Genomic DNA, 25606 nt, shown 5'->3' with positions numbered 1-25606 from the left:
CTGTGAAACCTTTATTCTATTTGTGAAAATGCAATAAAGGCAGATTTCACTGTTTTCTCTGCATATAGACCACATTAGACCAGGTCCAGGTAAAAAGCCACTGTACCCAGACTTCTCAAATCTGGATTAGATTAATCTACAGGCCCTGAAGATTCATTATAACACATTTTCTGATCTGTGAAACCTTTATTCTATTTGTGAAAATGCAATAAAGGCAGATTTGACCGTTTTCTCATCATATAGACCACATTAGACCAGGTCCTGATCAAAAACCACTGTACCCAGACTTCTCAAATCTGGATTAGATTAATCTACAGGCCCTGAAGATTCATTATAACACAGTTTCTGATTTGTGAAACCTTTATTCTATTTGTGAAAATGCAATAAAGGCAGATTTCACTGTTTTCTCATCATATAGACCACATTAGACCAGGTCCTGATCAAAAACCACTGTACCCAGACTTCTCAAATCTGGATTAGATTAATCTACAGAGGCTAAACATTCATTATAACACATTTTCTGATCTGTGAAACCTTTACTCTATTTGTGAAAATGCTATAAAGGCACATTTCACCATTTTCTCAGCATATAGACCACATTAGACCAGGTCCTGATCAAAAACCACTGTACCCAGACTTCTCAAATCTGGATTAGATTAATCTACAGGCCCTGAAGATTCATTATAACACATTTTCTGATCTGTGAAACCTTTATTCTATTTGTGAAAATGCAATAAAGGCAGATTTGACCGTTTTTGTTTGATACCTACAGACCACATTAGACCAGGTCCTGATCAAAAACCACTGTACCCAGACTTCTCAAATCTGGATTAGATTAATCTACATGCCCTGAAGATTCATTATAACACAGTTTCTGATCTGTGAAACCTTTATTCTATTTGTGAAAATGCTATAAAGGCACATTTCACCATTTTCTCAGCATATAAACCACATTAGACCAGGTCCAGATCAAAAACTACTGTACCCAGACTTCTGAACTCTGGATTAGATTAATCTACAGGCCCTGAAGATTCATTCAGACACAGTTTCTGATCTGTGAAACCTTTACTCTATTTGTGAAAATACTATAAAGGCACATTTCACCATTTTCTCAGCATATAGACCACATAAAACCAGGTCCAGATCAAAAACTACCGTACCCAGATGTCTCAAATCTGGATTAGATTAATCTACAGGCCCTGAAGATTCATTATAACACATTTTCTGATCTGTGAAACCTTTATTCTATTTGTGAAAATGCAATAAAGGCAGATTTCACCGTTTTCTCATCATATAGACCACATTAGACCAGGTCCTGATCAAAAACTACTGTACCCAGACTTCTGAAATCTGGATTAGATTAATCTACAGGCCCTGAAGATTGATCTGCCTTTATTGCATTTTCACAAATAGAATAAAGGTTTCACAGATCAGAAACTGTGTTATAATGAATCTTCATGGCCTGTAGATTAATCTAGGCCAGATTTGAGAAGTCTGGGTACAGTGGTTTTTGATCAGGACCTGGTCTAATGTGGTCTATATGATGAGAAAACAGTGAAATCTGCCTTTATTGCATTTTCACAAATAGAATAAAGGTTTCACAGATCAGAAACTGTGTTATAATCAATGTTTAGCCTCTGTAGGATAATCTAATCCAGATTTGAGAAGTCTGGGTACAGTAGTTTTTGACCTGGACCTGGTCTAATGTGGTCTATATGCAGAGACAATGGTGAAATGTGCCTTTATAGTATTTTCACAAATAGAGTAAAGGTTTCACAGATCAAAAACTGTGTCTGAATGAATCTTCAGGGCCTGTAGATTAATCTAATCCAGATTTGAGAAGTCTGGGTACAGTGGTTTTTGACCTGGACCAGGTCTAATGCGGTCTATATGCTGAGAAAACGATGAAATCTGCCTTTATTGCATTTTCACAAATAGAATAAAGGTTTCACAAATCAGAAAATGTGTTATAATGAATCTTCAGGGCCTGTAGATTAATCTAATCCAGATTTCAGAAGTCTGGGTACAGTGGTTTTTGATCAGGACCAGGTCTAATGCGGTCTATATGCTGGGAAAACGGTGAAATCTGCTTTTATTGCATTTTCACAAATAGAATAAAGGTTTCACAGATCAGAAACTGTGTTATAATGAATCTTCAGGGCCTGTAGATTAATCTAATCCAGATTTGAGAAGTCTGGGTACAGTAGTTTTTGATCAGGACCTGGTCTAATGTGGTCTATATGATGAGAAAACGGTGAAATCTGCCTTTATTGCATTTTCACAAATAGAATAAAGGTTTCACAGATCAGAAACTGTGTTATAATCAATGTTTAGCCTCTGTAGATTAATCTAATCCAGATTTGAGAAGTCTGGGTACAGTGGTTTTTGACCTGGACTAGGTCTAATGTGGTCTATATGATGAGAAAACGGTGAAATCTGCCTTTATTGCATTTTCACAAATAAAATAAACGTTTCACAAATACAGTAGCGGGTGTCAGGTAAAGTTAATGTCTTACCTAAAATGTCTAAAATGTTTTTACATCAAGAAGTGTCCCAAAAAACAGACAATCAGTGTACAAACAGTCGCACTGCACGTTACGTTAATTTCCCCTTAACTTTCCCCTTAAGTGCCGAATCGGAAGCTGGCGAATCGGAGGCTAACTTCAGCGTCGTACTAGTGGGGTCAATATGCAATCAAATTACTTATTAATTTAATATAATAAAGATAGTAGACTATGAAGTAAATTATGTAGTGAGTTGTGACAGACAGTGAGGATGTGTTGGAGTTAAAAAACCAACATGTCGGATCGAAAGATTTCATTACGAAGCGGCTCGTTTTTTGAGTGTGGGGATCTGCTTTCCCACGACACGCACAGAGTAATTGCGTCACCGCCATCTGCTCTGAGTGCATTGCGTCACAGCGCGTCTGCAATGTGCCGAAAAGTGCAAGTTGAAGTGAAGCCGGAATTTACGCGCTGCACCTGAAGGCAACGAGAGAGAGAGAGGGCGAGAGAGGGAGGCAGAGAGAGATTTGTTCATCAGCGCTTTTTCCGTTTTCTGGCTCCTCGCTCTGCCTCCTCTGTCGTGTCACCGGAGAGAGAGAGAGAGAGAGAGAGAGAGAGAGAGAGAGAGAGAAAAGAGGAAGGAATATGGTTTCATCTGACGCTCCTCCCGTTTCAGCGCTGCTGTAGCGGATCTCCAGTACGAGCAGGAGGCTGGCAGGGGCTCGGTCCGGCACAAACCCCCTTCTCTACCTGACCACCAACACCTTCCCTTCGCTACCAACCAAGCCTGCAGGAGCGCCACCAGCACACCGGGACACATAAATGGGTGAGATGTGACGCCTTTTTCCTTTTTTTTATTGCGCAAAAATGCCCCAAAAATAGCCTCCAGCTCCAGCTCTCTGCGCATCTGGATGGGGCTGGGAAATCAGACGCCCGGTCCAGATGCGCGCTGGGTTCAGCCCCTCTCTCTCTCTCTCTCCCTTCCTCTCCTCTCCTCTCCTCACCTCCCCTGACGTCGCCGAGCTGTTTGTAAGTGACCATACGGGGTTTTTGGTGCGTTTTCACAACGTTTCCGAGGCTTTTTATTCATGATTAGAAAGCAGCGAGTGGGTGTGCAGCGGTGCGTTTTTTTGTTTTTTTTTTTAAAAAAAGGAAAGCAGCCGGTCACATTGATGGGTTGCAGATGTTGACACGTTTACATTCAGTCTCTCTCTGTCTGTGTGCCTATTGTGTTACACAGTGTTTGACTCTCTCCAGCTCCCCGTCTGTGCGGATGAAACAGGCCTGACTGTGACATTCCTGCTCTCATCATCGCCATCATTTCCCACAGCACTGCGCTGTTGCACACAATGCATAAAGATTAACTGATTGCAGGTTTGCCTGATGAGTGCTGGATCAATTAAGTGCATGCAGAAAATTGCTGATTATCTCACAGATAGCATGCAAGGCTGGAGGGGAAACTTCCCCCTTTTTTTCCCCTGTCATGCATTAAATCTTTGGGATAACTTGACATTTTGCAAATTAAATGAATGACCCGACACTTATTTCTTCTATTCCTTCTTGCATGCATGCTTTTCTACTGGACCTCTGCCTCTGCTGCATGTAAACAAACAATGCACAGCTGGCCCCAAGGGAAACACTCAGTTACAAATGTCAAAGCTTCCCCCAAAGTCCCCAGATTCACTGACTGTGTGTTTGTTCTGTGGTAGTTTAATTAACTGCTAAATTGGTTGTAATGTGCGCCACTAATTAGCTGAAATGGGAATTACAAGGGGCTTTAAACATGTGCTGCACATTGGCAAGAAAAGAAAATAAGCTCTGTGTCAATTAGTAGTTTTAACACCTTCGAATGATGCCTTCACAGGGTGCATAAATCTGTAGGTTTTCAATATTCCCCCTCCGAGCGTTTCCCTGAAGACAGTCTTGACTACAGTCCAAAGCAAAACACAAATGTAAGAACCCAACGGTTTTAAGTTTGACGCTGTAGTTACGCCCCTAACGTCGCCTCCTGAAGTTAGTTTAAAGAACGAGAAACACCCGAGTCAGGGGTGGTCGTGGGGGTTGTGACCAAGAGTCAATTTGCTTTTAAATTTTGTTACGTAAGTAAGTCAACGTACGTGAATGGCATCATTTAAGTTAAGTGATTTAGGACCTTAAACGTAGTTTATTTTTACCCAAAGCATGATATTTTCCTAAAACTAACCAAGTAGTGTTGGAGTCTAAACCTAACCAAGTAGTTTTGGGGACCTAAACCTAACCAAGAAGTTTTAGAGCCTGAACCTAACCTAGAAGTTTTGGAGCCTAAACCTAACCAAGAAGTTTTGGGGACCTAAACCTAACCAAGAAGTTTTAGAGCCTGAACCTAACCTAGAAGTTTTGGAGCCTAAACCTAACCAAGTAGTTTTGGGGACCTAAACCTAACCAAGAAGTTTTGGACACTTAAACCTAGCTGCCAAGTTTTGGAGCCTAAACCTAACCAAGAAGTGTTGGAGCCTAAACCTAACCAAGAAGTGTTGGAGCCTAAACCTAACCAAGAAGTTTTGGGGACCTAAACCTAACCAAGAAGTTTTAGAGCCTGAACCTAACCTAGAAGTTTTGGAGCCTAAACCTAACCAAGTAGTTTTGGGGACCTAAACCTAACCAAGAAGTTTTGGACACTTAAACCTAGCTGCCAAGTTTTGGAGCCTAAACCTAACCAAGACGTGTTGGAGCCTAAACCTAACCAAGACGTGTTGGAGCCTAAACCTAACCAAGAAGTTTTGGAGCCTAAACCTAACCAAGAAGTGTTGGAGCCTAAACCTAACCAGTAGTTTTGTGCTTGCCCAGAGTGAATGTCCGTCCCGTAGCTCTTGTTTTACCTCAGTTTCTATCACTCTCCCTCTTCACCTCCGTGGCCTCCTCCATCACAGGGGGTATTTTCCTTTTGCAGTGTAGCATTTCCACAGTTGTTCCAGCTGTTGCACCGTTAACTGGGCATAGCGACCAGGGAAAACAATGCCTCTTCCTGTGGAACCGATCTATACAGGGATGGAGTCATTTCTCTACAGCGATTACACTTTGCAGTCAGTAATGATATGTTAAAGCAAAAAGTTGTCTATTGCCATTTTAAGCTGTCAGATGAATTCACAGGAAGATGTGGGTGGTAAATGTGGGCGTCCTTGTATGATATCTGCTCACAGAACCCCAAGTGGGTTAATCCATCCGTGACATTTGTAGAAGAGGAGTAAGTTGCCAAGTTGGCGGCTATTATCTGTATAAAGCAGTACAGTGCAACACCACCTCTATGGCATCAGTACTAAAAGACAAAAACCAGGACATCATTAAAGTGGGCTTTATGGCAGAACACTTGTGTTTGATTGCGTTGGATTGTACCTAATTAAGTGGCCACTGACTGCAATCAGATGCGGTGCATGAAAAGCATAATTGAAAGCCATTAAGGCCGTTATTTTTAATGTTATTTCACGTTAAAATGGCCTGAAAATGCAGGACTATAAACAGCTCATGGTAATGAACCTTGCATTCTTCGGCCCATTGAGTTGTTTTGGTTATTTCTTCACTTGCTCTTAAAGATAACGTAGAAAATAAAGAAGTCAGACATCACACTTCTAGTGGATATCTTCCTGTTATGCTGCTATTGCTGCAGTTTTCAAGGATACAGTGTCTAAAACTGTGACCTTCACTCTTTCATAAGTAAAGCCGAAGGTATTTTCAAGACATCTGCACAAGGATTCAGACACAAAGAGAAGTCAGTTATGAAGGAGGTTAGTTTCTCTGCCGTCATTGGTCTGAACAGAGAGTAGTACAAAGCGACCGAAAGTCTTGTGGCTCTTCTCTCACCTGGAACTGAAAAACTTTCACTCCTATTCTTGCTTTTGCTGCCACCGTTGCTCTCTCCACCTACATTGAAAAAACCCTGCACAAAGTTCCTATCTGGGGGTTGTCGAAAGGCATTCTGGGAGAAAAAAAAAGGGAGTGCTGGGAATTAGAAATAGACAAAAGCAGATCCAGGGAGTGTAGTAAATCACAAAATAACTGCGAGGCAACAGCATAATGAGCAGAGAATGGTTGGAATTTTTCTTTAATGTGGGAGAATTTGCTGAAGTCTGTGATCTGATCCACAGTTGGAGTGGGTGGCTTTGACTCCCAGTGGGCTGCAGTCCAGCGTGAATGTTTTACAGACAGAAACAGGCAGCTGTTCTTGACATCATCAGCAACAGCAGCTCTGAAACATACCCACATCTAAACACCGGTCCGCTGTAAACCAGAGAAATGTTGGGTTTCGTGGAGTTCAGTGTGGCCGTATGTGCAGTTTCCTCTTATCTAAACTGACTGCAGCTGTTCACAGGACGCTCAGTTCCTGTATGTGTGTTTTCTTGACCACTTGAGTGGGAGTTTTGTTTTGTCTGCAGACTTTTAAATCTTCCGTCTCGTGTCATCTCATGTCATTTTTAGCCTCGCAGACACAAGCAATGTATTACCAACCACATGAGTGCAAGCAAGTATGGCCACAACTGACAGTTATTTTTTATTATCAGTTAAAATGCCGATTATTGTAGTGATTCATCGTTTAGTTTGTGAAATAAAGTCATAAAGTGGTGGTAAAACAACAATGACAGCTTCCCAAAGAACAACAATGTCCTTAAGTCACTTAAAAATACCATAGATCTTCGTATTGTACCATCATATATGACACAAAAAGGAGAAAACCCCGATATTTGAGGAACTGGAACCAATAAATACTTCTCATTTTCTTCTGGTTAATATCTTCATATCGACTAGCCTAATTTATTGCATTGTTTGTTTACACTGGTTGTAAACGTAAACCTAGTTTCTACTGAATTTAAATTATATAAAATATAGTCTTTGTATTAGTAGATATTCTGGAAACTAAGCTAGCTAGCTAGCTACGAGGCTACTGTTGGATGTTTTGGCGGGAAAGTGGGTTAGCAAACAAACATTAAACTGTTTCTGACAGTTAAATATAGAAGAGAACATTTCTGCCTGAGTGACGCAGATAGATTTTCATTAGCGATGGTGGTTAACTGATCTTATTTGTATATAGCGTTTCAGTATTTTTGATAGTTTTGATATTCACCTCACCTGCGAGGTTAGCCAGTGAGCTAGCTGCAGATCGTGATCTGTCGTCTGTTGATTTGTCGTTGTTTCCTCTTGTATTCACATGTGGTCTACATCTGGATATGTTTGCGTTTCATAAGCATTCTTGTAATCTTGAATGTGCCCACGCTGTGATCTTTATGTGCAATGCTGTGGCATCTCAGGTCACAGGAAGGGAAGCTACTGTAAAGTCTCTACTTCTTTATTCTTTACTGAGGGAGCGTTTTCATAGTCATACCAGATGTAAATGTTGTCTATGGATGACCCCTTTTTTTTTGTGCAAACACTAGTGAATTATTTATTCGATGGGAGCTAATTTCAGCCCTGGATTTGGTGCTTGAGTGAGTGTTTACAGCAGCAGGACAGCGCATGTGGGAAGGCCCATAGCTTGTATTCACATGACGGCCATTTTCCTCTGACATCAGGCTCAGGGTGGGAAGCTCACATATCGTACTGCTGTGTTCACAGGTAATCTGACAAATCATTATCTTTTCACTGCTGATCAAACACGATGGATAGTGAAAATTTGGAGGGACATCGATATCCCATCCCATATTTAAAGCTTAAATACCATATGTGATAACCCATTAGCTCCCGTTAGACAACAGCTAACATTAGCATCAACCACTTCCTAGCTAACGTTACCGGTTAGGTCCAGATTTTCACTATCCATCATCTTTTCTGTTGCTGATCAATCAGATGGGAGTGAAATGATAACTATGATAAAGATAATTTGTCAGATTCTCTACATTTATACAACTTGCTACATGGACTGGTCTATTTCACGTTCGCGTCCAGAGGTAGGGTGTCCTGATTCTTGTTGTGATAGAGGGGTAGGCCGAAGTGTTAGGGCGACATGGCCCTCAAGATTGATGTTTTTCACAGGCACACTTCAAACTGTCGTTTCAACTTATTATGGTTTGATGGCTAGTCTCGGTAGCTAGCTAGCTAGCTAACACTCCCGTGTTTTGATGTATTTCAGTGTTGCATTTCCCCCTTTGATGGCATGTGATGCCTCAAATTGAACTAACGTTAATCAGTGAAGTTGCTGCATCTACTACCCCCTTTAATACCAGGACAGACTGTCAGGGTAGGAGCACGGGTTGCTAACATTAGCCCATAAAGCACCTCTTGCGTCAAGATAATAAAGCTGTGTTCTTTATTATTTGATGACTTGATTGAAAGCATGAAGTTTTGAATTAAAAGTGAGCATCCATGCTTTTCTATCTCCATCAGATAAAAGGCAAATGGCTTTGTGATAATAGCAGGATCGCCTGAAATCACCACAGCTGAAGACGGCATGTTGGAAACGTTTGGTCGCGTCTGTTTACGTAGACCCTATTGATGCCAATAGATGATTGACCGTCATGCTGTTTTGTACATAAAGACAATAAACGGCGGCTGTTTGCTTCGTAAAATCATTTCCGGTGTTGACGTGTAACGAAGTCTCGGCTTCACACCAGACAGAGCTCCTCTCCTCCTGGGCCCATTTGGCGTTGACTTCATGTCACTTTTAACTTGCAACCCGGCTTTGCACTCTGTGACGCGCGTTCTTGTGCAGAGCCTCAAGCTGTCGTCTTCTTCTCCTTCTTCTTCAGTGGTGTATGTGTCGTTGACTGACGTGGCTGGGTGGGTGGATGGCAGCGTGTTGTCTTGTTCTGCCAATCCGATATACTGTAATGGTGGTGGTTTGCAAGACAACTGCCACGAGCTATAAATTCACTTACAGTATGTACTTCTCCTTACCGAGGAACCCTCTACTACTTCCCTACAAAGTTAATAACTGAGAGAAGGAGAGAAAAAACGCTATATGTGCCACGTCGCTGTCTTCGTCTGCAGCTAATCTCTCTCTAGTTATCTCAAGCCAGAATCATATCCTCCCCATCTGAGCACCAGGCCAACTTGGACACAGTCGTGTGCTTTGTCTGCTTGATATTGACGTCTCAGAAGTCCTCCTCCGCTTTCATGTAAACCCTGACCTTCCACTCGAGCACTCGAGTTGTGGCTCATTCTGGCTGGTGTCATCATTATACGACGTGTGTGCATGTATGTGAGGGGGAGATGATTTTGGGGAGGAAGCCAGTGTGTCTGAGTCATAGCTACCCCTTTATACTGTTGTTCCCATGGTTACCCCACCCCCCGAAACTCCCCCTCTTCATCACCCCCCTCCGCCTTGTAGCTGCACACACAGTTTATACAAGGATCAAGCCTCAGCGGCTAATATATGTGTGTTTGTGAGCGTGTGTGTGTGTGTGCAAAGGTTTATGGGTTAAGGAAGCTATATGTGATATGACACGTTCAGTCATGTGTTGTTTGTGTGTGAATTTATCTGTTGATGTGAGAGAGAGAAGTGTTTTTGTCAGTATTTTCCAACTTTGACATCTTCTTAGTATATTTGACCAAAATATGTAAGATGAAGTTTTCAGTTTTTGCATTATTAAGCATAATGTACATTTCCACAACACTATTTCTGTCAGTAGCATCATTATAGTCACGCTGTTGTCGCTCTGCGTTCCTCTTTTTTAACAGAAACACTGTTTTTATTCAGTCACTTAATGCCACTGTCAATGAAACTCAGCGTTTCTTATATATGTCATGTTTTTATTATTTCTTCTTTTTTCCATCTTTCTTTTACCGTCTGATTGCTGTGTTCACGGCACAGAATATGTGAGAATGAAACAACCTCGATCCTTGACATTTAATGCAAGTCATCTGCAAAAAGTGTTCAGACTGACTGATACTAAGTCAGAAATCGATTAGGAGAAGACTTACTTTATTAACACCTTGGGGACAGAGCGAGGGGGCTGCCCTGTATGAGCAGTAAGGGCTTTGGTGTCCAGCTACCAGTCCACACTCTGTACAGACAAGTCCCAGCAAGTCTTGAACCGGCAGACCTCCGATCCCCGACCCACTCCCTGCGGACTGGGCTACTGCCACCCAGTCGCCAGTTGTGTGTAGGTTCACGCTTCATGTGTACTAACTCAAAGTTCAGTTCACACATGTTAAAATAAACTATTTCACGGTCATAGGTCAGAGTTTTGAATTTCCCAGTTCTGTGTCCACACCTTAGCAAACCTTCAAACCTAATTTAGTTCAATGGTTCAAGCACGTGTTTGAACAACTTGCTGTTTTGAGCCTTTCAGCCATCGAGGCGTTCAACAACCTTTAGCTCCTTTAAGACCTCCGACAGATATCGGCCACAGATTTGTTTTGCTCCCACCATGTTTTTGTGCCTCCTGTAAGCAACGTCGCCTATAATGAGAGAACGATTGGACGAGGTGTCCATGTAGCGTCTTTTCCGGGCAGATCGCTGAGATGAAGTGTGAGAGAAAAAAATGCCGCATGTGAATCTCGTCTCTATGACAACAATGTCTTGATCGACACCTCCCCGTTGTGGTTTACTATCTGTTTGTGTTTTATTTGATATCAGGACATCAGAGCGAGGAGGGTGTGGGTGCATGAAATGATCCATAGGAGAGAAAAGAGGCTCGCTCCTCAATGGGAACAATTGAAAAAAACGCTATGTGGACGAAGGCCCATTAGCATTTACATGGTTATATCAGGGTGCAGGTAAACACAGCTAATGATAAACATGTGGTCAAGGTCCTGGAACGATCGTGGTCATAGTTCAAAGCAACCAATGTTGACTGTCAGTCGGAGGTGAGATACGAAGCGTTGTGTCCTGGACTTTGTCACTCAAGGTCGTAATATCTTCTTCTGTACGTCAGCCAGAGGTCTTTGTCATTTAAACCTAAACAGATGCTGTTTTTGAGGAACTGGCCGAAGCCACTGCAGCTGTCTTCTTCTTAGAAGGACAGTCGGGTTTTAAGAAGAAGGAAGTGAGTTCATCGTGACTGTCAAACCTCAAGGAGGCACCCGGAGTGTTACGGTGAGAAACACCGACTGTGAATACAATTTATTTGTTTACAAGTCGACTCCCCGGGGCACCTTTAATCAGTGAGTGGGATCAGTTTCCTGTTTGAAAGTGAAACTCAGCAGCAGAGTGGTGATTATAACGGTATTGTTTCCAGTGAGGTGGAAGTGTACATTACGCTGAGTTCACCGTGCGAGTCGTGCCGGGACAGGTCATTTTCTCAGGCCTTTATTTGTGTCTGTGTTTTTGAGGTGGCCATTTTTTCAGTAGTAGGTTTATTTGAGGTGTGTGTGTGTGTGTGTGTGTGTGTGTGTCTTTCACTTCCCATTTGAATCAATAAATAAAAACAGCACATTTGTCAAAAATCCAAACCACACTGTGCCAGAGAGTAAATATAGAACAATGTGAAACCTCTGCAACGTCTGACCTTTTCTTGTGGTTAACGCTCTCTGTGTTTCTAATTCCTCTGTGCGTCTCTCCCTCTCAGTGGAGGCCGTGGTGGAGTTCGACTATGAGGCTCAGCAGGACGATGAGTTGAGCCTGACGGTGGGCGACATCATCGTGAACATACGGCGGGACGATGGAGGATGGTGGGAGGGCGAGCTGGGCGGGCGGAGGGGGCTGTTCCCGGATAACTTTGTCAGGGTGAGTAATCAGTCTACCCCCCCCCCCCCCCCCCCCCCCCCCTCCACCTCATTCGTCTCTCTTTCTTCTGCCCTCGTTCTCCGTCTCTTACTCGCCTCATAAACCCACAAGAGGCGGTCCATAAATAGCAGCAGGGTAAACATGCAGATTCCAGTGTGTCACTGCAGTGTGCGTCGCTCGGGGTGTTTTCTGACGCTATTTTAGTGCCAGAAACTGCAACTCATTCACCTTTTGTTAGGTGAGTGTGAGGATTACATTCAGATCACGCTAAGGGACAGTTTATTTTGAGTTCAGTTTGAAGGCAGGGAAAAAAAATATTTCCCCACCTTTTTTTTTGTGATGGCCGCCTTTGGAGACCAAAAATAATTTCGATTTACATGCTGTCTTTGGGGCAGCGAACATTTTATGCTTATTTATCCAAACATAATGAAGATATGGGTGACAAATTATTGGAAAAAACAAAAGAAAACATCTTAAACCCCTTTCACACAAAAAAACCCACCAGCACCCACTAACATCTAGAAACAGCATTTCTTCACAGGTCAAATGACTTTGCAATAAGTTATTTATCAAAGTCTGCACAATTAAGTGCAAAACAATCGAAATCACAATATGACAAGGTGCAATATCCAAATCGCAAGAACTGCAATTATGTTAAAAAGGTAAAACGTGTCACAAAACAGTGTTTTATGGAAATTTTGTTGTGCTGCAGAGATGCTCTGGCCTGCAGAGTTTGTTCTCCAGATGTAATGAAACATGTTTGTTTGGCAGAGACCAGGAGAAATGCCACATCATCATGATTTTGAATTATATCGCAATTGCAATATCTGTTTAAATAATCGCATTATCACTTTTTGAACATATTGTGCAGCTCTGTTACCCACAGTGACAAACTTAGAAGACAAAAATAAAGGCAAACTTGTCCACTGGCAATAAAAAAAGGAGTCAATACCCTATTTTTAGTGGGTTTACCTTTATTTTGAAAAACTCACATACAGCCTACAGTACATACTAATGTTAAAGCTTCCTCACCGAACCATTCAGTGGACCCTCATTCTCAGTATAGAAGCGTCCACATTTGTTATGTTTCTCCACTCATTTCAATTTGTCCCCAGATTGTATGTTAGAGGCCAAATACATGAGTAAACTACACTTCACCGACCCATATATGGTCTGCATTCCTATGTAGGCCATGCAAACAGAGCACATTAAGTGAGAATTTAGACTCTAGATGAGGACAGCTGTGGTTAAAAAACACAGATCAGGCTTAAGAAAACAGGGTTTGCTTGAAATGAAACGTTTTGTGCAACTAACTCTAATAGTAAACGTGTTGATGCTCTTATTTGTACATGCAAAAGTGGAAGAAATAGTTCAAAAGTTGTGGGGTGCTTAACCATCCAACAAGTAGTTCTTCACTGGCTCGGTTGGTGGTCCATCTTTAGCTCGCGGTGGTCTCGCAACACTGAAGAGTATTTAGAAATAATACATGTGTGGTAGACTTGTTAATTCAACACCTCTCACGATTTCCTCGTTCTATCCTCCAAATTTGCTTCTCTGTCTCTCAAGCAAAATATGTCCAATTAATTGTGTTTTGCTAAAAAGTGTGAATGCATCACGATTACACCCACAGTTACAAGGCAAAACATACGGCAGTAAACACCGGGGTAGCCTTGTTTATTTTTTCATGATTCATTTCAATAAGGAAATAGCAGAAACTTGGAAAACCCTGGCCTTAGAAAAAGCTTTCGAAAAAGAAGAGTTTCCATCCTGGATGCCTATGGTATCATGTTGTTAATATTTAATGCCACTCAAGAGGAGAACAGACTTTGTTTGTTGTGTGATCTGGGCGAGATAGAGAATGAGGATCACTTGTTCCTTTGCTGTTCTGTCTACGAGCACGTAAGAGATATGTACTCGAATGTCCTCAGTTTTCGCTGGTTTATTTGGATTTTGTTTGCCAAGCTTCGCAGAGAAGGCAGACTACTGTATGTTGTTTTAAACCGAGGTGCAAAATAACCTGTAATTACCTCCACCAAAGAGGTTTTAACCGTGTCCGTTTGTTGGTTAGTTGACTGGTTTGTCTGTGAGATTACACAAAAACCCACTGAACGGATTTCCAGGAAACTTGGACGGAGGATGAGTCTCAGCTCAGAATAGACTCCATTAACTTTTGGTGCGGATTTGATAAAGAGATCTGGCATTTTTTGACATTTTTATTAATTTCCCAGGGAGTAATGCATGGGTTTGTTATGGTTAAGCATCTATGGATGGTTTAAAATGTGATACAGGGCTACAGAGTTTGATATTAGACTTGATTTAAAGCCTCATTGTTAACACTCAACAGTTGAGCCAAGATAGCCTCATATTGCTGTTTGACCTAACTTCAGAATACGCCCCTGACAATAAAACAGAGTTTCTTACTCTGGGAAACTGTATTTCTTTACTGTCTCTTTAACCAAATCACACAAATGTGGTCTATTCTATGTGGTCTCCTTTTGGTAACTACTGTAATAACTAATGTAATATTTGTTCACTGCCAGTCAACTAACTTCCCCTTGCTAAGTTTGGAGCTTCTCGTTTTGAAGCTGTGTGGCAAAAACGACCAAATAAATCTGGTTCCAGCCTCTGAAATGTGAATATTTGTTGGTTTTCTATGATAGTACACTGAGAGTGATCAATTAAAGCTTGAGTTTTGCTTCTGGCTCGGTAGCCTCTGCGCAGATGCCTTCACTACGCTGTAGTCTAACGTGCACCTCCCCAGAAATGTAACTGCGACTGCTGACCTCAGCAGCTGGGATTGGTCCGCTTGGTAGCATTGCATTTTCTGGCTTCTTTAGTGGCAGTGCTGATAATGGGGTTTGTGACCTGTAGTTTCCCCAGTAAACACTCCACCCTCTTCGGCTGTTGCAGTCCCTCCTGATCAAAGAGCCTGCATGCGACCATAAATGAGCCTTAAATGATTATTAAGTTAGCAGTTTGTCATAGATAAAGTAAAATATCGTATAGTTTTGTGTGAACGCTCAGTGAAATGCTCAACACACGTCACCTACACCAACATGGCCGCCAACTCGGCATAGATAAGGTGATGAAAAACACAATTAATCTGTTTAATTTACGGGTTTTGGTGAACGTTAGACGAGACGACGTCACTAACGCAACTGATGTAATCTTTAGTCATTTTATTATTCTTATGACAAACTGCAACTTTCTCAAGTTGAAAGATTATTTTTTACGTTGACAAACATCATATGTGTGATTCATGACACAATTCACACGGGATCAAAGATTATTTGTCTCTCTCTGCTCACTACCACACAAAGTTTTTTTCTGAAATAAGGTTGCATGAGGGAAACCACAAGGGGCGTGAGTTTGGCTCTCTATACTTCCAGGTTCATTGTTTCGTCTTCCTGCCTGCCGATGCTTCAAAGTAAATGAGACATGTCGCTGTTCGAGATAAACATTCAAATCATGAGTAAAGTTGGTCAAAGCCTCTGATATATATATAGCATAACAGTGTGTTTGCGGTGGTGAGAAGGGGAAGTATTTTGTTCACTGTAACGTGAGAGGGAAGTTAACAAGGGCCACAAGTGAAGGCTGACAGTCAGAGAGCCACATTTTGACAGCGCTGAAGAAAGTCCGTCCATTGTCAGGTGGTTCGGCCGCAGCCGGGCTTTTATTTGTGCTGACCGAATGTCACAGCTCTCATTCACTGTCAGGGAACCGGACAATGGGCCTGTGAACGCTCACTGACGGTGTGTGTGTGTGTGTGTGTGTGTGGATGTGTGTGCGTTTGTGTGTGAGAGACGGAGAGAGGCTGTGAGTAATGCAGTAATACCAGACTGGTCTGTCACAAGACTGCAGTTATGGGAATCAGTGACATTAAGCTTTTTGCAATGCTGATGAATGTGTGTGTGTGTTGGTAGGAAATGGGGGATGTGGACAGACAGGTTGGAAGGGGGACAGGAAGTGATGGTATGCAACCCCCCCTCCACCCTTCTGGAGCCGTCATGGCTGTCACGGCACAGATAATATTAAAGTGAAGGTCATTGAATTAGCCTTTTTCAGTGGTTTGACTGTGTTTGCTTTTATTTTCAGAAGGGTCAGCTCGGGTTAACAACATGCTAATTCTGGACTCAATGTCACGGATATCACGAGACTGTAATGCTAGCTCATTGAAGAAGCAACATTTCTGTATTTGTACAAAGCCTGGAGCAGTTATTAGCTGTGCGACCAATTAGCTAAACTGATTTTTATGATAAAACCAAACTGCTCGCTGAAGGAAATGCAGATATTAACCAGTTATCTTCAAAGATCTGTTGAGAACCCGCTGCTGTTTCTCATTAACAGAAAGCTCCAGTATCGCTTTGACTTCACCTTAAATGACTTTTCACATCCAACAATTACTATTTCTTACTGTAATTGATCCGCTGAATATTTTCTGTGTCAATCGATTCGTCTGCAGAAAACTGCCCTGTGTTTATGAGAGCCGCTGCGATCATCTGACCTTCCTGGATTCGACAAGCAGGTGTTGCAAATCAGAATCACATGTTTCGATTTGCTGCCGACTCGTTTTGCACGGAGCGAAGGAGCAGATTCGCTTGGATTTACTTCAAAGTCAAAGTTGGATGTTTGATGAGTTGTAAAAAAATTTGGCAAAAAGCACGCAGAAGTTTTGTTGTTTTCAGTGATTAATCGGTTTAATAATGAAAATGGACGGCTCCTAGTCGAACGACGATACGTTTAAAGTCTCAGCTTTGTCTATAAAATGCCAAGAAATACCCCTAAAGGCAGTGGTTCTCTAACCTGGTCCAACAATTATGACTGACTTTAAAATACAGCTGCATAGGCCTAGTCTAATTGGCTGACGCTAGTGGGTGTACACCATTATTATAATCACTATAATCAGTTACAATAACCATTAAAAGTCCTATTCGTAGGAAAAGTTGATTTTGAATCTCATTCCCCGAGTCTCATTTGGGATTATAGGACGGGTCGACTCAAAAATCTGTTGGTAGGTCTTACAAAAGAATGAAAACAAAAGGGTTTTTTAGTTGAATAAACGTTTTAAAATAATATGGTAGAATTCAATACTGTAAGCAAATGTGCACGGTCTGATAATAGTCAACTGTCATACCACGGTATATCGCTGCGCCTCTGCATTATACTGAGCCTGAGGTAACAGCTTTAAATTTGGTGTTTTGTCTGAGTGAAACCTAAATATATTCAGTTACACATACTGTCTAAGAAAATTTGAAAAAAAGCAAAGAAAAGCTGTAAATCCTCACATTTGTCAGGAAGTCAGAAGTCCCAGGAGTCCCCTTTTCTAGAGCCGGTGTTTGGTTTGTCCTTTCTGGGCTACTGTAGAAACATGGCGGTGCGACATAGCAATTCTAAGATAACGGAAAAACACAATGACGATCAAGATGATTATACACTAATTAAAACATAATTATGAATATTATCTTCCATTTCTGCCCATAGATCCTCCTTAACCCCCCTCTAAATGTTACACACTGGACCTTTAAACAAAAAGACTCGCTGTTTATTACCCAATATTAGCTTGTGTAAGATCTTTCCTCCCGTATCAGTTGACCGCTGAATACAGTTGTGTAACAACGGGGTTTGTAAAATGAGGGGAAATAATATTTTGCGTCATTGTCCCTGTGCATTTCACAAGCAGAGCTCTCTCTTTTTCTTTCTCTGTCGCTCTAACAAGGCTAACGCGTCCTTCTCGCTAGCTGCTACTCTGCATTGTTTTGCATTATCTGTGACTGGGAGGAAAAGGTCAGAGGTCCGGCGATAGGAGGATGGATGCACACACACACACACACACACACACACACACACACAAAAGCAATGTTTAGCATTAAAGCAGTGCAGTGTAAACTACATTCCTGCTGTCGGACAAACACACACACACAGCCACCGCTGCAGTTTAAATTATGCAGGTGTTTCCTGTTCAGATATGATGAATCATGTTGTCTTCCTCTCCTCTTTTCAGCTGGGTTTCCTTTAACTCTGGGTTACCTCCATTTCCCCCACGGGAGGAACTGCAGTAGAGCGTGAATGCGGTCCAAGTCGTAACAAAAGGCCTCCAAGAAACAGCAGAATGAGCTCTGAAAAACCATGTGATCATTAGTCTCCAGCTCTAAACTCAGATACGTGAATGATTTCAAACGGGAATCCTTAGCAGATAACAGATGTAGGATTTATGTTCTGTTGCTTTTCATGAAGCATAAAGCCAAACAGCTACTAAACACCGCCTCTGCTCCACCACTCATAAAAAACGGGAAGCTGCAGCCCGACAAATGGCCGCTGTGAGGTTATGTGTAGGTTGGCTTGTACAATGTGGAGTCTCTGGAGTTAAAAGTGATTTTTCTTCTCACCAGTCAGTCTTTGTGTCTGTGCATGTGAGACTGAATGACTGTATGTGTGTGTGTCTATATCTGTTTCAGTACATGAAGGCATGCAGGATCTAGACTCAGAGCCACTCCATCTGCACTCTGACTGCACAAATCAATGTCTTTTTCTTTTCCCCGGCTCTGCATTAACACTGCATTAGCCTACTTAGCAAACTGCAAACAGCAAATGTCAGAGAAAGTAGAAGTGTGATCGAGCTGACGTCAGTGGACAGAAGTCATAAAACATTAACACTTCCCATCACATCACATCTCTGTCCAAGCAACAGTCTGAAGATATTTAGCTGACGATCATAAGAAAACAAGAACGTTTTCATTTTTCAGCAGTCGGAGCCGCCAGTGAATTTTTGGCACTTTTAACATGTCGACTGGCCAATAGGTCATCTAGATTAATGTTTACCAAGACGTTAGCTTGGCGCAGCGGTGGGAAATATGGAAGGGTTAGCGTCTACGGAAAAAGAAGGAATGCACCTCCAAAGTCCAAAGTTGTTTTATTAAGCTACATGTCTTTATAGCTGCTAGCAGCGTCTACCTATAAATGTTTTTTATTTGCATGTCCTCTAAGGAGCTAGCCAGCCCATCCCGGTGACTCCAGAGTTATTTACATGTGTTTTTTGATGCTAGCTAGCACCTTCTATGAACTCCAATGTTTTCTTATTTAGCTAGCAGCTATCTACCTATAACTACAAACTTTAAGATGCTAGTCAGTCCCTTCGGGTGACTATTTTTAAACTGCTAACTAGCACCTTCTGGTACATTAACTCCAAAGTTTTCTTATTAAGCTACATGGGATTTTAGCTGCTAGCAGTAGCCATCTTTCTTTGCCCATTTATGGTGGCCTTTATTTAGAAATCACTTGGACTTGGTTCAGGGTTAGAGGTTTTGTCAACCCTACTGTCATTTTGATGGCAAACCAGCTGCTTCTTAACCCATAATTTCTCATTTTCTATTTCAAAACATGTTAAATAAACTTGGACTTCATGATACTGCAGCAGACAGAAAAAGTTAGCAACTAACGTTAGCTGGTAGAAATACGTTAACAAGGCTATTTGTTTTTTCTGTTGAAAATGTAGTAACGTTATTACTTTCATACCAAGTAATTGATTGTATTTTTAAAGTAACAATAAACCAAATTCAACCAACACTGCTAACAGCACACAGACAAAATGAGAAACTAGCTAATGTTAGCTGGTGAACAGTGGAGCGTTTAGCAGCTAACAAGCCAGATATTCCTTTCAGGAGTTGGTGGAAAACAAAGCAGAACTAAAAGGGGAATTAATATTAGATTTATATTCGTCAGCTGGCCAGAAACATGACTCCAGATTAATGATAATGTTTCTCTGTGTGAAAATTCATGCTGAGATGATTAGCTTAGCTTAGCCTGAAGACTGGAAGCAGGGGGAAATATTGACTATGAATATAGGTGAATGCTTATTGAGAAGAGAAAGGCAAGACACCTTATCGCTCACATGTTGTGGTCACTTTCTGCTCCGTCCTTCAGTTGTAATCAGTCACTTCCTGTTGAAACAATGAATTGTTCCTCTTCTCTGCCGAGTGCAACATTTGTGGTTTCAGTCGACGAGGCGTGTATTTTTCTTACTACAATGTTTTTGTCCCGCTCCCTTAAAATGGCTCTTAAGATGAGCTTCGGCCGTCGTCTAGGAAACGTCTCCTCTCGTTGATATTTTTGGATCTCGGAGGCTCATTAAGGCTTTCACGCCACACCAGGCCAAACACGACCAGGGGTGTGTGCGAGGGGTTAGACTCTGTGAGTCAGTGTAGCCCGGGCCCGTATGCTTCACTGAGCTGCGTTCGCCACAGGCCAGGGGCTTATGAAACAGTGTCATGATGAATGTGGCGCAGAGATGTGAACCGTCGTGTCCAGTTTTTCCAGGTCTCCGTGCCTCCACGTTTGTCGTCTCTCCATCTGCCCGCTTGTTGACTCTCCTGTCTCTCCTCTCTCCAGTCCTCTTGATCAGTCTCGCATGACGTCTCGTGATTTCTTAACGCGAGTGAGAGTCATGTGGATGAAGAGTTAGCGAAGGGAAAGGTTGCAGCAGCAGTAGAGGAGGAGGGGGGGAGTCTTGTGTTTGTGTGTTTGTGTGTTTGTGTTTGTCCGAGCCTCACGAGCTGCGGCTGGTCGTCTGCAGGTAAACAGCGAGGGTCACCTGGTGTTACTGACATGTAACACTGCTGCTACACTGCAGCACGGTGCAGAGCAGCAGCTGAGATACTGTCGGGCAAACCTTATTTGCATTTATTGAATACATCAGCAAGTTTATTGCATAACACATAAGCTCTTAACCTTCATGTTTATGGGGATTTGCATTCGAGCCTGACTCATGCACAGGCGTATTTACAGTGTTTTACTCGTGACATAAGGGATTTTTATGTGTTTCGTGTGTTCTATATTAAGCAGTAGTTTGATGTTGGAATACCTTTTGTTATTTTAATCGTGCAATATTGACCAGAAAATTCAAAATAATAACATTTTTGAGGGTAAACGTTGCCCTTCTCTTCTTTTTGCCTCCTAAATAAGAGGTGCAACCTAGCAGACGAATGACAGCTACAACATTTAACATGTCTGTTTGCTAAATGATGGATATATGAAGTAAGTACACATATATAGATGTACTCAGTGGTGCTTTGAAGCCAACATGGCTCAACTATCCGGCTCTTAAATAACCCGGATCTTCCGTGTTGTGCACAAGAGACTACCACCGACCGGGCCGGATGATTTCCAGTTAAGCGCCCGGCTAACTTAAATGGGATAAAATAATTTAATCTTGCGGCTCAGTTAAACGAGTCATTTCACGGGGTTGTGACGCTAAAAAAGCTGCTTCTTTCACAATGTAAGCTTACGGGGGAAAGTCTTTTTGGGCCTCAGTGCGTCACGTGACGATGTAACTACACGGTTTGGCCACTACGACAGTTGGCTTCAAAGCCTGGCGGTCTTCCTGGAGGCTTGGGAGTCAGCAAGCAGAGCTAACTTGTAGCTACAGTATGCAGAAGTTGACAGTTGGTGACAGTTGGTGCTGCTATTAAGTGTTAATCACTGATATCCGCTAACAGACAGTGTGAAGTAAAGTGCAGGAACAAGTGATGGAGGCAGAGCTGCTGTGACAGAGACGGATAACATTGTTCATAATGTTGCTTTAAAGTAGAAAATTGGATTTATATTTGTTTTGGTTCATATTTTTTTTTATCATTTTACAACCTTTATGAGAGTTATTCTATAATTAAAGGTGCAGTATGTAGTTTTTGGGGAAGAAATGATTCATCGACTGATTTCTTTTATGTCTAAACAAACTAAATAAACAAACTCTCCTTGTTTTCGTGACTGAATGAGCTGAGTAAACAAACACAGTTTCATACTGTTTTGTTTACATGTGGCGGACCCTGCCACCTTTGGAGCTTCAAACAGTGTTCTGGGGAGCTTATTTTCCTCTGAGAACAGCTTGTTTATTCACTTATGGAGGAATAAAAAGTATAATTATCATCCTTGTCATCATTTTCTAGTTTTGCACTTCAATGGATACGTGTTGACTCTCCCGTCTCTCTGTTTCCGTTTCTGTTTCTGTAACCTACATTTTCTCAACTGAGCCATTTTCTCCCGTCTCTCTCTCACCATCTCTTCCTCACCTCCTCCACTCATCACCTCCTCTCCCTCTCTCTCTCCCTCTCTGCAGGAGATAAAGAAGGAGGCGAAGAGGGATGGAGGACAGGCGAGCATGATCAAGTCTGAGCTTTCCAACGGACGGGCCAGTCCTGTGTCCGACCCCGGAGTACGACCGGGCAGGAAAGGTACTGACACGCACACTCACACAGTCACATACATTCATACATTGTGGTCATTAGCAGCGTTAAGTCTTCAGTCTCAAACATAGATCCTATTAGTGCGAGGAAGGATTTGGGTCAAGCGTTCCTCGACGTTGTAGCATGTAAACACGTATGTGCTGGAATGTGACATGTAACTACTGAACATGCCACTTATACAAATGAAAATAACGTCCTTTATCACCTCTACATTTATATTTAATATGTGAAAATGCACAAGAACAGCTTAAATGTTCTGTTGACAGCAAAAGGATTGACGGTAAAATAATTATTAACGTAATTTTTTAATCCTAAATCATTTCAGCTTCTAAAATATGCCGATTTACTTCTGTTATTTTAAGAATTTTTATTCATTTTTTGTGGATTTTTGAGGTTTAGACTATTGATTGGGACAAGAAAAGACTTTGTGAGGGTCTCACTTTGGTCTCTGTGTAGATGTCTGTCTGTAAGATTCATTATATATTACAGATATGAGCTGATGTACACATTTTTTTGGCCATCATCCCTCAAATGTAGCTTTCAAACACTTGTGACAGGATTTGGATGCAGGATTAACGATATTTTACATGAAAACAACAAACCACAGTGGTATCACCACAGTGTCAATACAGGACTAATGGCCGTATCACCACTTTTACTGAGTTAAAGGATCCTAATACTTCCTCCACCTCTGCATGCGAACACACCCTTCAAATCAAACAAGAGGAGGAGTGACACCTTGTGGACAGACGAGGAATCGCAGGCTGAAGTCTTAAAGCCCCAGCTGGTGTGGAATGAGTCAGGACTAACGAGGAGGCTAATGAGTGTAAGACAAACAACTGAAGGGCCAGTGTGAAGCATTTGGTGTCTCCACTGGTTAGTAAGACTGTCCACTTAGTGAGAGGTCAAAGGTCGGCGGTGTCGGTCTTCAGCCGTGAGGGCTTTTCATAAGACAGTGAACACCTGCTCACTCCCTGGAAGACATGGATTATAGAGAGAGCTTATTATGTCACATGCAAACCTAAAAATGTATTTGCATATGTGTGTGTGTGTGTGTGTGTGTGTGTGTGCACTGCAGGTGAACAAATCCGTAAGCGGCGGTGTAAAGCGGCGTTCAGCTACGTGCCGCAGCATGAAGATGAGCTGGAGCTGAAAATAGGAGACGTCATTGAGATCATAGCAGAGGTGAGACTGATGACGGCTGACTGGAGCCGTGATGGAGATTTGAGACGTCTTTACAGCTCGTGTTTTATTTATTTTATAGTGTGACGTGTCAGCGAAACTGTTAGAAAATAAATATATGACAAGAAATAAAATAAAATGTGTTTTAAACAGTGCAGTGACAGAGTTTGTCCACCAGAGGGCGCTGAAAGCTTTATGTTTTGGTCATAATTCTTTATTTAGAGCAGAAATAACTAATAAATTGATCCATTAGTCGATTAAATGACAACTATTTTGACAGTTGATAATAATCTAAGTTATTTCTTAAGTCAAATGTGATTATTAGTTGGTTTTCTTTGTTTTCGGTTACAGTTACATCTGTGTTTTAATTTATGGAGACATTAAAACAAGAAATAAAAGGCGAAACACAAGAAAAATATAAACAAGATTTATTTTGATTAAATTACACAACGCTTTTGTTTTTGTTCCCATTTTTCCAGAGTTGAAGTAACTGATATAAGACTTATTTCTCTCAGATTTTGAGCTCAAATTTGTTAAAATCCATCCAGATTAAATTCAAAAGCAACTGCACGCTCAATCAAGACGTACGACATCTGTGGTGTTACGTTGTCTGATGAAACTGCACATTTTAGCCTTTTCATAGGCAGCAGTACAAAACACACCTGTGCACTAATCATGGTGGTTCATCAGCATCTTGATACGTCACACCTGTCAGCTGGAGGGATTATCTCGGCCAGGGGGTGTAAGTGCTGTTTGTAAACTGGGATGGGCAGGAGCTGAGGCATGAGCACACCTTTTAAAGTCAATATGACATCATTTTCTTTCTGTTTTTTGTGGCTCCCTTACACGACAGACGCTTTAGTGTTGATCGGATCTCCAGTCACAGTCACATAAAATGTATATGATTTGAACGGGATTATTCAAACTGTGAACATTTCGTCTCCTCGCTTCCTCACAGAAAAATACATGGCGGAGCGGTGGTCCTCAGGTGCGTTCCAACAGCACCACACCTATGATCTTGCTTATTGACGTTGATTTTAACAAAATGGGAGCAAAAACAAAAGTGTTGTTGGGTGTGATTTCATAGATAATACTGAAATAGTCCAGAAAATAAAAGACAGTGGCGAGCACGAACATACTTCGGCTTGATTTTAAAGGAACCGAGAGTCGGAGTTGACCTCCAGTCTTCTGGGACTTCGCACCAGCTGTGTGATGCACAGAAACTGAACTCGACTTCTCCTTATTAAGTCTGAACTCTGGAGACAGTGAAGGAACCTGAGACCAGATCTCAACGGCTCATTATGTTGCAGCAGATCATGCATGTATTTTTTGCTTTAAACCAGGAAAAGGAAAAAAAAAACGTGTGATTCCTATTTTCAGGTGGAGGAGGGCTGGTGGGAGGGATTTCTGAACGGGAAGACGGGAATGTTTCCCTCGAACTTCACTCGCGAGATCCTGAACGAGTCGGACACGCCCTCTTTAGACACGCCCACCTCGCAGGAGGATCTGCGCAGCGGCCGCACCAGTGAGTCTCGGCCAATCGGATTACAGGAACGCCAAGCAAATGGCTCTGGTTGTTATATTTATGACTTACGTGTTGTCTGATCTCTGTGTGTGTTTAGGTAAAGACAGCCCGGGCAGCGAAAGTGATGGAGGAGACAGTCGGTCAGAAACAGGGTCGGGAGAAATCCAGCCCAAGAAGGTAATCAGTGATGTAATTAAGTACTGTACAACTTTGAGGTACTTGCCACTTTCAGAGGGACGTACTGTACTTTTCACTCCTACATTTATATTAAAAACAGAATGAATACAAGGTGTTTTCCCCTGTAATGGATGGAACGAGTGATATTGAAACTGGTCGCTCAACCTCAAAGAAATGTCACTTGTGAGGTGACTGTGTTTTATATTAAGTGTAACGGGATCGTTTCACCAGAAATGAGACAAATATACTTGGTAAGACTTTGAGTTTTTGCGCTAATTACTATATTTTGCACACAAATATAGATTATATACATTATTTAGATATATATTGTACAAGTACAGCTGACATT

The 25606-nt window shown here is 41.8% G+C and overlaps 2 protein-coding genes across 5 annotated transcripts in view; one reads left to right on the top strand and one right to left on the bottom strand.

The window, feature by feature from the left end:
* thnsl1 (threonine synthase like 1) overlaps positions 1-25606 on the bottom strand; it is a gene marked incomplete at its 5' end in the record, with an annotated part of 333814 nt that overhangs the window by 256952 nt on the left and 51256 nt on the right. The gene's annotated exons all lie outside the window — the stretch shown is intronic.
* The window catches only part of sh3kbp1 (SH3-domain kinase binding protein 1), a 39302-nt gene continuing 16795 nt past the window's right edge, over positions 3100-25606 (top strand). For 3 of the 4 annotated variants that reach the window (XM_084341080.1, XM_084341079.1, XM_084341077.1), the window contains exons 1-7: positions 3100-3330; positions 11981-12138; positions 22247-22361; positions 23452-23558; positions 24514-24543; positions 24936-25080; positions 25178-25257. In XM_084341080.1, coding sequence (XP_084197206.1) covers positions 3327-3330; positions 11981-12138; positions 22247-22361; positions 23452-23558; positions 24514-24543; positions 24936-25080; positions 25178-25257 — 639 coding nt within the window. In that variant the 5' untranslated portion in view covers positions 3100-3326. The remainder of the gene's footprint in view (positions 3331-11980; positions 12139-22246; positions 22362-23451; positions 23559-24513; positions 24544-24935; positions 25081-25177; positions 25258-25606) is intronic. The other variant, XM_084341078.1, reaches the window with a different exon arrangement.

Source organism: Pagrus pagrus (genome assembly GCF_965226575.1).
Source record: "Pagrus pagrus genome assembly, chromosome: 20".
Lineage (NCBI taxonomy): Eukaryota > Metazoa > Chordata > Actinopteri > Spariformes > Sparidae > Pagrus > Pagrus pagrus.
The sequence above is the reverse complement of the archived record's forward strand: the minus strand, read 5'-3'. Positions and strand labels throughout refer to the sequence as shown.